Source organism: Macaca mulatta, chromosome 8, assembly GCF_049350105.2.
Source record: "Macaca mulatta isolate MMU2019108-1 chromosome 8, T2T-MMU8v2.0, whole genome shotgun sequence".
NCBI classification, from domain to species: Eukaryota; Metazoa; Chordata; class Mammalia; order Primates; family Cercopithecidae; genus Macaca; species Macaca mulatta.
The window spans coordinates 61325181-61340092 of NC_133413.1; the positions used below are offsets into that span (position 1 = coordinate 61325181).

At 35.1% G+C, this 14912-nt stretch overlaps 1 protein-coding gene across 1 annotated transcript in view; it reads left to right on the forward strand.

The window, feature by feature from the left end:
* SNTG1 (syntrophin gamma 1) overlaps positions 1-13665 on the forward strand; it is an 879206-nt gene extending 865541 nt beyond the window's left edge. The window contains exon 19 of the mRNA XM_028852663.2: positions 13179-13665. Coding sequence (XP_028708496.1) covers positions 13179-13337 — 159 coding nt within the window. The 3' untranslated portion in view covers positions 13338-13665. The remainder of the gene's footprint in view (positions 1-13178) is intronic.
* Positions 13666-14912: the final 1247 nt, after the last annotated feature.

Genomic DNA, 14912 nt, shown 5'->3' on the forward strand with positions numbered 1-14912 from the left:
AACTACTGTAAAAGAGTAGGAGATCCAGTTCCCCAGTAGGCTTTCACTGATCCCACCCTGAGTAGGGTGGGTGGATTTATCTCACTAATATTTACCTTTAAAGTTTCCTTATGTTTGTTTTACATATAATATGCAAAGAATTCAGTCCTACTTAGTGGGAGTAAAAGGGACAGATATGTCTACTCCATCTTCCTAGAAGTAGAATTATCCAAGCTTTACAGCTAAACACACATGTAGGTTGCAAATAAAAGGATACAAAAACATATATCTTGCATACAATAATGAGAAAAGAACTTGAGTAACTATAGTAATTTTACACAAAAGGTTTTAAGTCAAAAATTGTTTCAAGATACTAAAAAGGGCATTTTTTAGTGAAAAATGAATCAGTTTTTCAAGGAGATATAACAATTATAAGCATATTTGTGATAATGACAGAGTTCCAGAATTTATGGAACAAATGAGGTGAAATCAAAGAGAAAATGGAAAGTACCACCAGTTAGTTATAGACTTCAATACACCATTTTAACTAGTGGATAGAACAATGAGGCAGAAAAGTAACAGGATATTGACTTGGTCAGCATGGTAAACAACCAGATATGCTGACCTGTTTAGACTCTCCACCCTATTACAGAAGAACATACATTTTTAACCAGAATACAAGCAACATTATCTAAGACCACGTATATGTCAGGTTATAAATCAAGCCTCACTACATTTAAAACAGTTAAAATAATACAAATTATGTTCTATGAACACAGTGGAATACAATTAGAAATGAATAAGAAAAGAACAATTGAAACATATACAAACATGAGGATACTAAAAACAAATTCCTAAATAACCAATGGGTCAAAAGGAAAATCACAGTGAAATTATAAATTATTGGGAGATAAATAACAATGAAATCTCATCATCCTAAAACTTATGCTATGCAGCTATAGTTTGTTTAGAGAAAAATTTTAACTTCAAATGTTATATTAAATAATAAAAGACTTAAATATCTAATCTTTCTCAATCAGAAACTAGAGAAAACAGCAAAGTAAACACAAAGAAAGCAGGAAGGAGAACAATTATAAATTTAGACCAGAAATAAAAAGAGAATACATAAACAATTAAAGAAATTAGAAAACCTCAAATTTAGACTTTTAAAAGGTTAGCAAGAATGACAAAACTTTAACTAGATAACCAGTGAGAGAGAAGGTTCATTTTTTTAAATCAGAAATAAAAGAAAGTATATTTTAGATATTAAAAAGAAAAACATAACTATAAATAATTGCTAAAGATTTACATAATTAATTGAAGTGTGTAAACTCCGAGAATAACACCAACCAATGAAACTGACCCAAAGAGGAATAAATAATTAGAATATACCTAAAAGCAGGAAAGGTATTTAAATGGTATTTTTAAAACACCTGCCACAAGAAAAAGCCCCAAATCAAGAGGTTTCTCTGATGAACTCCACTAAACAATGAAAAAACAATTATTACCAATCTTTCACAATATTTTCAAAATACAGAAAAAGAGGAAACACTCCCCTGCTTATTTGAGTTTCAAATTGGCTTCATAGCAAAACCAAAACCATCAGATGAGAAGAAAGCCATAGATCAATATCTCTAATGGGGGTAGATGAAGCAATCTTTAACACAATTCCTGCAAACCAAATCCAGCAACAATCAAAAATTATTATACACCATGATCACTTGATATATATTCTGGAATGTATGATATATATATGTGTGTGTGTGTGTGTGTGTGTGTGTGTGTGTGTGTGTCTTAAAATCAATAATGCAAAATACCATATTAATTGAATAAAGGACAAAAATACATAATCATTGTAATGGATTCAAAAATAAGAAAAAAATACCATTTCATAACAAGTATATTGAGGACAACTAAGTATAGAAAGAATGTATGTGTTCCCCCTACAATCAGGAATAAGAAAATGATGTATGCTCTCTCCACTTTCATCAACCTTGTGTTGGAATTTCTAGTCAAGGCTAGATGATAAAAACTTAAATATAAAAAATGTTCACGAATTCACTAAGAAAACTGTTAGTGCTAACTAGTAAATGACTTCTGCAAGGTTGCAGCATATAATCCCAATGCACAAAAATCAGATGTATTTTTATATGATAGCAGTGGATTAGAGTAGCTAAAATTAAGAAAAAAAATCATAATAGCATCAAAAAAATTCTAAGGAATATATTTAACCAAAAAGGTGGAAATATTGTATACTGAAAACTACAAAGCATGGAAAGAATTTCAAGAAGATTTAAATAAGGGGAGCTACATCCCATGTGCATAAATTAGAAGACTTTATATTTTTAATATGAAAATATTCCAAAATTAATATGCAGATTTAAGAAATCTCCATTAAAATGCCAACTACCTTTTATTCAGAAATGGACAAGCTGATCTTGAATGTATATGCAATCCAGTATAGCCAAAATAATCTTGGCAAATAAGTTGGAAAGGACCCACAGTTCCATATTTCAGAACACTACAAGGCTATGGTCACCATGGCTTTGTGGTATTGTCATAAGAATGGACATATAGAACACTGAAATACAATTGAGAGTCTAAAAATGAACCTTACTTATTGTTAACTGTCTTCTGCCATGCTTTTCAACACAATAGAATGTGGAAAGGAACAGGTTTTTCAATAAACAGTGCTGGTCATCTAATCCAAAAAGTTAAGTTGGGTCCTTTCCTCACACCATAAACAAACAAACAAAAAATACTTAAAAATGAAACATGGAAATATATCTAAGAGCTAAAACTGTAAACCTATCTGCAGAAAACATGGGATTAAATTTTTGTAACCTTGGGTTTGACAATTGTGCTTACATTTCACACCAAAAGCACAAGTATCAAAGGGGAAAAGCACAATAATCAAAGGGGAAAAAATAGACAAATTTGACTTTTTCAAAATTTAAAGCACTTCTGCTGAGTAATACTATAAAAAAGGTGAAATACAACTTACAGATTGGCAGAAACATTTTCAAATCATTTATCTGTTAAGGAGACTGTATGCAAATATATAAAAGATTTTTAGAATTTGAAATAGAAACATAAATACCCCAAATAAAAATTGACAAAGGATTCAAATTGACATTTTTCCAGAGAAGATATTCAAATTGCCAATAAGCACAAGAAATGAGGCTCAAATCATTAGTCATCAAAATGCAAATCAAAACCACAGTAAAATACAGCTTCTCATTCTATAGGATGGCTATAATTATTTAAAAAGAAGAAACTAGACAATAATGATGATTAGTGAGGATGTAGAGAAATTGGAGCGCTCATCTTTTGCTAGTGAGAATGTAAAATGTGGTAACTCATTTAGACAAAATTTCCACGTTTTCTGAAAAAGGGCAAGTTGGAGTTGTCATATGACCCAGCAATTCCACTTCTAGGTATATTCAAGAGCAAATAGAAGATATTCCCAAACACACAAAAAAGAAACTGTACACAGATGTTCACAGCAGCATTATCCACAAAAATATCAAAAGTAGAAACAACCCAAATGTTCAACAGGTGATGGATGGGAAGGAAGAGATATGTCCACATCAGGAAATATTCATCAATGAAGAGAAAAGAACTATCTATGCTACAACATGGGTGCACCTTGAAAATAGTGTGTTAAGTGAATGCAGACAATAGCAAATATCTTATATGTATGATGTTATTTATATGAGATGTCCACAAAAAGCAAACCAATAGAAAGACAAAAAATAATAATAATAATGCTTATCAGAAGCTGAAGAGGGAGGAAATGACGAGTGACTTGTACTGGGTACAGGATATATTTTTTGGAGCAATAAAAATGTTCTAAAATTTGATGATGATACTTGTACAACTGTGAATATTATAAAATCCACTGAATTGCATGGTTTAAACAGTTGAGTATCATAGTATGTGAACTATATCTCCCTAAGGTTGCTGCAGCAAAAAGTGAATGACACATAAAGGAGATGTCAAACTAGGAAACATATTCACTTACACAATAATGACATAAACAAATCTGACCATAATGGCTTTAGCAATAGATAAACCTTCTATGAATAATGATGGAGAGATTTGTTTTTCTCTAATGACTGCAAGGGCATGAAGAATATTAGAGTTAAATCTGGCCTTGAAAAAGGGATGACAATCACAGTAGAAATGAAAAAGAAACCTATCTTGAAATCAAGAGCCATAATGGAAACATGATAATGCTATTAAGCAAGAGATTTACAAAATGTAAGTTTTCAGCAGTTTAATATTTTTTTGTCCTCACATTTTAGAAGACTTACTTCAGTTATGGTTTAATGATCTATTGAATGTTGCATGATCATTTTACTGTGGAAAACGTATGCAAATGTAGACGGTCACTTAGTTGGCTCTCAGTGGTGTTCAGAGGACTCAAGAGTTATTGACCGACGGGGGCGGCACCCCCAAGATGGACCAATAGGAAAGGCTCCAGCCTCCAGCTCCCAGCGTGAGTGACACACAAGATGGGTGATTTCTGCATTTTCAACTGAGGTACCAGGTTCATCTCACTGGGGAGTGCTGGACAATCGGTGCTGGTCAGCTGGTGCATCCCGACCAGTGAGAGCTGAAGCAGGGTGAGGCATCGCCTCACCTGGGAAGTGAGAAGGGGAAGGGAATCCCTTTTCCTAGCCAAGGGAAACTGAGCCACACAACACCTGGAAAATCGGGTAACTCCCACCCTAATACTGCACTTTACCAAGGGTTTTAGCAAATGGCACACCAGGAGATTATATCCCACACCTGGCCTGGAGGTCCCACACCCTCAGACCCTCCCGCATTGCCAGCACAGCAGTCTGAGATCTAACTGTAAGGCAGCAACAAGGCTGGGGGAGGGGCACCCACCATTGCTGCGGCTTAAGTGGGTAAACAAAGCCACCGGGAAGCTCGAATTGGGTGGAGCCCATCGCAGCTCCAGGAGACTGGCCTGCCTCTGTAGACTCCTCCTCTGGGGACACGGCATAGCTAAACAAAAAGCAACAGAAACCTCAGCACAGGTAAATGTCCCTGTCTGATAGCTTTGAAGAGAGCAGTGGATCTTCCAGCATGGAGGTTGAGATCTGAGAACAGACAGACTGCCTGCTCAAGTGGGTCCTTGACCCCTGAGTAGCCTAACTGGGAGATATACCCAACTAGGTGCAGACCGACACCTCACACGGCAGGGTACACCCCTGAGACGAAGCTTCCAGAGCAAGAATCAGACAGCAACACTTTCTATGCAGCAATATTCTATCTTCTGCAGCCTCCACTGCTGATACCCCAGCAAACAGGGTCTAGAGTGGAACTCAAGCAAACTCCAGCAGACCTACAGCTAAGGGTCCTGACTGTTAGAAGGAAAACTAACAAGCAGAACGGACACCCACACCAAAACCCCATCAGTATGTCACCATCATCAAAGACCAAAGGCAGATAAAACTGCAAAGATGGGGAAAAAGCAGTGCAGAAAACCTGGAAATTCAAAAAATCAGAGTGCAACTCCCCCTCCAAAGGAAAGCAGCTCATCGCCAGCAATGGAACAAAGCTGGATAGAGAATGACTTTAATGAGTTGAGAGAAGAAGGCCCCAATTGATCAAACTTCTCAGAGCTAAAGGATGAACTACGTAACCAGTGCAAAGAAACTAAAAACCTTAAAAAAAGAATGGATGAATGGATAACTAGAATAATCAATGCAGGAAGACCTTAAAAGAACTGATAGAGATGAAAACCATAATATGAGAAATACGTGACAAATGAAAAAGCTTCAGTAACCGACTTCATCAACTAGAAGAAAGAGTATCAGTGATTGAAGATCAAATGAATGAAATGAAGTGAGAAGAGAAGTGTGGAGAAAAAAAGAGTTAAAAGACATGAACAAAGCCTCCAAGAAGTATGGGATTATGTGAAAAGACCAAATCTATGTCTGATTGATGTGCCTGAAAGTGATGGGGAAAATGGAACCAAGTTGGAAACCACTCTGCAGGATATCATCCAGGAGAATTTCCCCAACCTAGTAAGGCAGGCCAACATCCAAATTCAGGAAATATAGAGAGCGCCACAAAGATACTCCTAGAGAAGAACAAATCCATGACACATAATTGTCAGATTCACCAAAGTTGAAATGAAGGAAAAAATGTTAAGGGCAGCCAGAGAGAAAGGTCAGGTTGCACACAAAGGGAAGCCCATCAGACTAACAGGAGATCACTGGCAGAAACTCTCCAAGCCAGAAGAGAGTGGGGGCCAATATTCAACATTCTTAAAGAAAAGAATTTTAAACCCAGAACTTCATACCCAACCAAACTAAATTTCATAAGTGAAGGAGAAATAAAATCCTTTACAGACAAGCAAATACTTAGAGATTTTGTCACCAGCAGGCCTGCCCTACAAGAGATCCTGAAGGAAGCACTAAACAAGGAAAGGAACAACAGGTACCAGCCATTGCAAAAACATGTCAAAATGTAAAGTCCATTGATGCTAAGAAGAAACTGCATCAACTAGCAAGCAAAATAACCAGCTAATATCATAATGACAGGATCAAGTTCACATATAACAATATTAACCTTCAATGTAAATGGACTAAGTGGTCCAATTAAAAGACACAAACTGACAAATTGGATAAAGAGTCAAGACCCATCAGTTTGCTGTATTCGGGAGACCCACCTCACATGCAGAGACATAGGCTCAAAATAAAGGGATGGAAGAAGATCTACCAAGCAAATGCAAAACAAAAAAAGGAGGGGTTGCAATCCTAGTCTCTGATAAAACAGACTTTAAACCATCAAAGATCAAAAGAGACAAAGAAGGCCATTACGTAATGGTAAAGGGATCAATTCAACAGGAAGAGCTAACTATCCTAAATGTATATGCACCCAATACAGGAGCACCCAGATTCATAAAGCAAGTCCTTAGAGACTTACAAAGAGACTTAGACTCCCATACAATAATAATGGGAGATTTCAACACCCCATTGTCAACATTAGACAGATCTACGAGACAGAAAATTAACAAGGATATCCAGGAATTGAACTAATCTCTGCAGCAAGCAGACCTAATACACATCTACAGAACTCTCCACCCCAAATCTCCTTAAGCTGATAAGCAACTTCAGCAAAGTCTCAGGATACGACATCAAAGTGCAAAAAACACAAGCATTCTTATTCACTAGTAACAGACAAATAGAGAGTCAAATCATGAATGAACTCCCATTCACAATTGCTTCAAAGAGAATAAAATACCTAGGAATCCAACTTACAAGGGATGTAAAGGACCTCTTCAAGGAGAACTACAAACCACTGCTCAGTGAAATCAAAGAGGACACAAACAAATGGAAGAACATACCATGCTCATGGATAGGAAGAATCAATATTGTGAAAATGACCATATTGCCCAAGGTAATTTACAGATTCAATGCCATCCCCATCAAGCTACCAATGAGTTTCTTCGCAGAATTGGAAAAAAATGCTTTAAAGTTCATATGGAACCAAAAAAGAGCCCACATTGCCAAGACAATCCTAAGTCAAAAGAACAAAGCTGGAGGCATCACACTACCTGATTTCAAACTATACTACAAGGCTACAGTAACCAAAACATCATGGTACTGTTACCAAAACAGAGATATAGACCAATGGAACAGAACAGAGTCCTCAGAAATAATACCACACATCTACAGCCATGTGATCTTTGACAAACCTGAGAGAAACAAGAAATGGGGAAAGGATTCCCTATTTAATAAATGGTGCTGAGAAAATTGGCTAGCCATAAGTAGAAAGCTGAAGCTGGATCCTTTCCTTACTCCTTATAAGAAAATTAATTCAAGATGGATTAGAGACTTAAATGTTAGATTTAAAACCATAAAAACCCTAGAAGAAAACCCAGGTAATACTATTCAGGACACAGGCATAGGCAAGGACTTCATGTCAAACACCAAAAGCAACAGCAACAAAAGCCAAAATTGACAAATGGGATCTAATTAAACTAAAGAGCTTCTGCATAGCCAAAGAAACTACCATAAGAGTGAACAGGCCATCCACAGAATGGGAGAAAATTTTTGCAATCTACTCATCTGACAAAGGGCTAATATCCAGAACCTACAAAGAACTCAATCAAATTTACAAGGAAAAAAAAAAAAAAAAAAAAAAACCCTTTCAAAAAGTGGGCAATGGATATGAACAGACACTTCTCAAAAGAAGACATTCATACAGCCAACAGACACATGAAAGAATGCTCATCATCACTCGCCATCAGAGAAATGCAAATCAAAACCACGATGAGATACCATCTCACACCAGTTAGAATGGCAATCATTAAAAAATCAGGAAACAACAGGTGCTGGAGAGGATGTAGAGAAATAGAACACTTTTACACTGTTGGTGGGACTGTAAACTAGTTCAACCATTGTGGAAATCAGTGTGGTGATTCCTCAAGGATCTAGAACTAGAAATGCCATTTGACTCAGCCGTCCCATTACTGTGGATATAACCAAAGGATTATAAGTCATGCTGCTATAAAGACACATGCACACGTATATTTATTGCGGCACTATTCACGATAGCAAAGACTTGGAATCAACCCAAATGTCCATCAGTGACAGACTGGAGTAAGAACATGTGGCACATATACACCATGGAATACTATGCAGCCATAAAAAAAGGATGAGTTCGTGTCCTTTGTAGTGATATGGATGCAGCTTGAAACCATCATTCTTAGCAAACTATCGCAAGAACAGAAAACCAAACACTGCATGTTCTCACTCATAGGTGGGAATTGAACAATGAGATCACTTGGACACCGGAAGGGGAGCACCACACACCGGGTCCTATTGTGGGGAGGGGTAGGGGGGAGGGATAACATTAGGAGATATACCTAATGTAAATGACGAGTTAATGGGTGCAGCACACCAACAAGGCACATGTATACATATGTAACAAACCTGCACTTTGTGTACATGCACCCTAGAACTTAAAGTATAATAATTAAAAAAGAGGATTATTGACCCACTTACGCCTAACGTTCTATTACTGAAATGCTAAGCATGTGGAGTTTTTTATATTCTGCTTCTCAAGGTCATCACCAAGGTCTGATTGCAAAAATTCAAAAAATTGCAGTCTCAGGCATAAATGAGTTAAAAACTTTTAAGGAGCAAGCAGAATGAGGAAGATAAATTCCAGATTGTGTGCCTAAAATAACACCTATAAATTAGTGTTTATCCAAATTCTCAACACTTCCTGCTTTATCCTGTCAGCATATGACTTTGCTTTGTATCCCACTTAAAACACAGAATGAATGAAAGCTACACACCGCCAAATCTACCCTCCTTCCTTGAGTTGTGCCCATATACTGTGTTTACCTCCTGCCGCTTCAGATCAATTGTCCAGGTTTCCATCCATGTCCAGCCTCTCTACTTTTGCACCAGATCTCACCCTTCTCAAGAGTATGGTTTCTACAATTGTCCTCAGATTTGAGAGCTCAACTATTTCGTGCCAGCAATTCAACAAATATGTACTAATTTCATAAACCTTGGAAAAACATTCTTGATTTCCTACTGATATATTCCTATGCCCCCTTTTAAAAGGAAAAGAAGGATTTCTTCTTCAAAGAGAAGCTGCCTGTGGTAGACTTACCTGTAGTAACTCTAACACTTTCAAACCCAAGCTCTCATTAAGTCATTCCTGTGAAGCTTTTGTTTCCACTTCTCCACAAAAGGACTCTTGTAAAGAATTAAAATGGCCTCTGTGTTGCTAAATTCAATGGTCGATTTCCAGCTGTCATTTTACAAGACTCCTGGTTTTTACTCTCACTTTCTTCACAACTACAGCTATTCCTTCTTTGCTGGTTCTTCTCCATCTTTCTTACATTTTTATACTGTGGAATCGCAGGGATGAGTACTCAGTCATTTTTTCTACCTATCCTGCACACCTTGATCTCCTCATCCAGACCACAGTGTTTTACCTACCATCTATGTGCTGACAGAAGCTGAACTTCTATTCTAAACTCTAATTGTTCCCTTAGATCCACACTAATATATGCAGTTCTCCACGTATCACCTGTATATCTAATATGCGTTCAGATGCATCATGCCCGAAACCAAAATCTTGATCTCTACTTCCAAACCTGCTTTTCCCACAATTCCTCCATTTGCAGAGCAACACTTTTTTTCCAGTTATTGAAAACTACTTCCAAATTCAAACCATTTCCATATAGAAACTTTGTAACTTCTCCTCCTTCTTTCAATTCAATTATCATAAAGCTTATTCTCAATAGTCTAACCAGAATCATCATTTTCTGAGTTATGTCAATGCTTGTCACTCATCTGCTCAAAAATTTCCCATGGTTTCCCGTGTCGCTCATAGTAAAACTCATAAAGGCTCATGCAGCGTACTAAGTGTATTCTTTGATCTCATTGTCTGCTAAGTACTCCTTAATTCATTCCATTTCAGACAAAACAGCCCTTGCTTTTCTTCAGACTCTCCTGGAACATCCCTACCTCTGGGCCTTTAAAATTATAATTCTTGTGTCTGGAATATTTCCCCACAAACATGGAAATGGCTCACTCCTTTGTCCCTTTCAAGTTCCATATACAAGGCAACATGAATTTTCCTTTCCCACGGCCCCTTGAGTAGTCTTTGCTGTCTCCTCCACTTTATTTCTTGATTGTAACTGTCATATTCTGGTATATTATCCTTAATTTATTTATGCCCTTAGTCACATTTTGTCTCCTGTCACTGGAATGTAAGTCCCATCAGGACTGTTTTGTTTCTTTGTTTGTTTTTGTCTGCTTTATTCACTGCTATATTTTAACAACAAAAAAGAGTAGATGCATAGGAAGGACTTGGTATTTTATTGAATGGATGACTCTTTACAGTTTTGAAGATAGCTTATATTCAGTGATATCTGAGGGATCATGACAATCATAAGACTTTTTTTTTTTTTACAAGGGAAACTTGTAAGTCTGTAACTTGGCGGAAGCTGTCGGTGGATGGATAGATAGATGCTCATCATCAGTGGATGTTTGATAGGTGGTAAGAATGCAGGTCTAGTACTCACAGAAGAAATTAGTAAATGAGCAGTGTGAGTTTACATAAGAGGAATCGTTGACACCCTAGGAGTGGAAATGGTTGCCAAGGCTGATCACTGAGAAAGAGGAAAGATGTGTGGGTATTGGAATGAAAAGCCAAACTTGGATCCAACTTGGTCTCCTGCTTTCTCTTCTAATCACCGGTTATTATTTCCTGTCTATCACTCCTTCAAAACGGGTATAAAAAGGTTAAACTGTCAATCTATATCAAATTATTGACAAATAATTGACAAAGTGGTAATAATTGAAAATTTTCATTTTTCTAAAGATGCCTGGATACTTAGATATTTAAGGGTTGTTTATTTTGGGTAAACCAAAATATAACCTCTATTTTAATAAAGAGGTGGTAGAATTACCTTTAAGAAAAAGCTATTTGCCATACTATTTTTACCCATTTGTAACACTCAACAATATTCTCCTCCTTACCAAGAGTGAATTGCTTATTTTTGTTGTTGTTGTTTTATTTTTTAACAACACGCAAGAACATTTTACATATTCCCAAAATTTCCAAACCTTTCACATCACGTGGATTTAATTTGGGATAATAGAGAAAGTATTCAAAATTTGTTTGGGAAATAACCTGGCTACACCAAGCATGATGGGGTGAATTGCGGATTTCCAGGATGAGCTAAAGCAAAGAGAACTTGCTTATTTACAAATAACATATGACTAGTGCCAATGAAGTGGATTATTATATAAATAAAGCTTCTAAGATCATTATGATGGAGTTACTAAAAACTTTTTTGGTGGAAACATCTAAGGGAATTAGAATAAATGAATAACCTCTTCTATTCTCTAGAACAAGTTGCTGTTTCACAAAGGAAACTATCAAATATTGAAGTTTTGAAGGGAGCTACTAAGAAAGCATAGCTATTTCTTCTATGTTATAGAGACCCCTGAATATATGTTATGGTTCATTGTACTCCTGTTGCCTGACCTGAGAAAATGCTCCTCAGATGAATTATTTTATTTAAATAGCTGCCTGGTACATGACAGATGTTACAATGTGTCATAATGTATTGAATATTTTGTAATATTTTCCACTGCCACATATAAGTTGTAAACAGTCATGTACATATCAATTATAATTCTATATTCTTTATTACATATATGTAGTGAAACATATAATAAAATAGCAATGAGTTTATCAGAAATTTCAAATGCTTTATTACCATCTAGTTATCCTCCTTGTGATAAGTTAATCGTATTGATTTCATTAGGAACATAAATGTATTAATTTTTCAATCACCTTGGAATTAAAACATGTTTATGTGATTATTGATGGTCTTTAATAAAAATACTAGCAACATCATCTTACTAAATGTATTCTGAGCATTGCTTTATGATTTTATAGCTATTTTGACATAATTATATTTTGAAATAACTTTTTTCTGTTTTCACATATATAGTTTGGTTGCCACTGGTAAATGGGTTACAAATTTCCTTTGGTATTTTAATGGGAAACCTATTTCTAAAAATCCAAAATGAATTAGTGAGCTCTAGTTTATTTATTTTTTTTAGCAAATATGCCCCATACACCATTAAACAGCCAGCCACAATTAAAATTAATACATGAATTATTTTTTGAAAGTGAATCATTTGGATCCTCTGGTTACAAGAGTTCATATCCCCTTACTTCTAGAATTTTTTTATTCAGTTTCTTATGGCAAATATTAACTCATTCTACACAATAATCAAGAATACTTTTAAATTGCTCTAACTCATATTTATCATCTGATGTGTGTATAAAGAGATAAAAATACTTTTAAAAGTACTTCCAAGTTTATATTTAATTATACATTATCAGGAGTAAAATTTTGGCAAAATATATTCATCAATGCTAAAACAACATTCATAGATGATAAGAGTGATTAGTCCTCCCTACCTCTTATCCACCACCATGTATTGAAATAAATTTTCAATACTTATGATGTTTACATGTTGACCAAAAATATCTACATTTGCAATTAGTTTCCATATGATAGGTATCACAGATTCTAGATAAGTGTATTGAAAATTTTTTTAAAATCTAGCTATTATAAATTTTTAAAGACATTAATTTTTTTGTTATCTGACTTGTTTCTCTTTCCCTTTCAGGAGTTGGAATTTTCTAATTTATTTGCTGTTCTTCACTGCATTCATTCCTTCTTTGCTGCCAAGGTAGCTTGTTTGGACCCTCTATTTTTAGGCAATCAAGCTACTGTTTCTGCTGCTGCCAGCTCTGCTACCACGAGCAAAGCAAAGTATACAACTTGACGTACTGAGCTCTGCATTGACACGCACCATGACTATATAAGCAGGACACATTTACTCATCATTTAGACCCTAGAGAAACCATAACATCACCAAGTGGCAGTGGAGGCAAATCGAAATTTTGGCAGAAAAAAGAAGGTCATGTGGAACCTCAAAAACACTTCCATTCTGGATGACATCTGTGAAACATACTATATGAAAAGTTCAGTTGCTTTGTACCAGTAAGTATATTGCTTTCACCAAAAGTGGAGACAAAAATGAATTATTTGAAGAAATATGTAAGTAATATAAAAATAGTAAGCTACTTATAAATAAAATACTTATTAAAAGATTACTTCTGTATTTTAGATTATTTTGTATGACTAGTACATGTTGGGCAGAGTCATAAACAAAGCCCTATCATTGTATTATGAGGGACATAAAAGAGTTAAAAACCATAAATCAGCAAGGAGCATGCAAAAAAATCACATCAAAGAAGGATGTACTTTAATTTGCTGATGTAAATTTGCCCTCGTGTTCTCATCCCATGATTTGACACTGGCAGTCCAATTGTTTTTATCTTATTGTAAATATTCCAGAGAACTTCGAAAGGATAATTACTTTGACCCATGATAGATACAATGTGGAATGGACTATTCTCCCTTCAATCACTGTTACTGAAATGTCTTATTAGCTGCCAACAATCAAGTATGCCAATAATGTATTAATTTAATTATGAGTGATGGAAAATTTCATGAACCTCTCATTTCTTCTTTGGTTTTAAATAGATTTATATTTTACCTAAGAAGATTTATTATCAAATTAAAGTTTCATAAATTTTCAGTGAACCAAAAAACTTTAGTAGATAAAATAATATAAACAAATATGGTGTGAGAAGCAATTCTTTGTAATCTGAAGTCTACTAGCTAATCATGAACTAAAATGTCCCTCTAAAGCAGTCCCAAATCTATTATATATGCTAATTAAATGACATTTTTCCATTTCAGTACTATTTTATTAGAAACAAAGGTGATAGTTAAAGATAAAAGTTAAAAATTTTTATCTTCCCTTTTCATGGAAAGTGATTAAGTAATGTCAACTATGCAGGTTATTTTAGATATTTTGTCCTAAGAATGTAAATGTGGAAGGCTGGGAAATTTGAAAGCCTTAGAGGTGTGCAATTTACTGAGATTCCAGGTATTATACAACTAGTTGTATAATATGGAAAACATTCTCTGTCCTTTAGTACAGCTTTTTAAAGATATTTTTAAAAGTCAACTGTGTATGTAAGAAATAACAAAACAAAACTTTGTTTATTGGTACACATGCTCCCAGGTAAACCAAGTATTACATGTGTCCTTGTGGATATAACCAAGTATCTAATAAATTGATTCAATTTTCTTTTTTTCCAAATATGTTTTTAAAAATCACTCAAGAGGGAAACAAAATGATTTCTATAAAGGACAGATTTATTAATTTTAAAAATTAATATCTAGTTGTTTTTATACTCATTATGATTCATTAATTTATTTTGCATCAGATTAATTTGTAAATACCTAAAATTGAAAAGAAAAAGTGAGGGTTTATAATTGTCCCTGA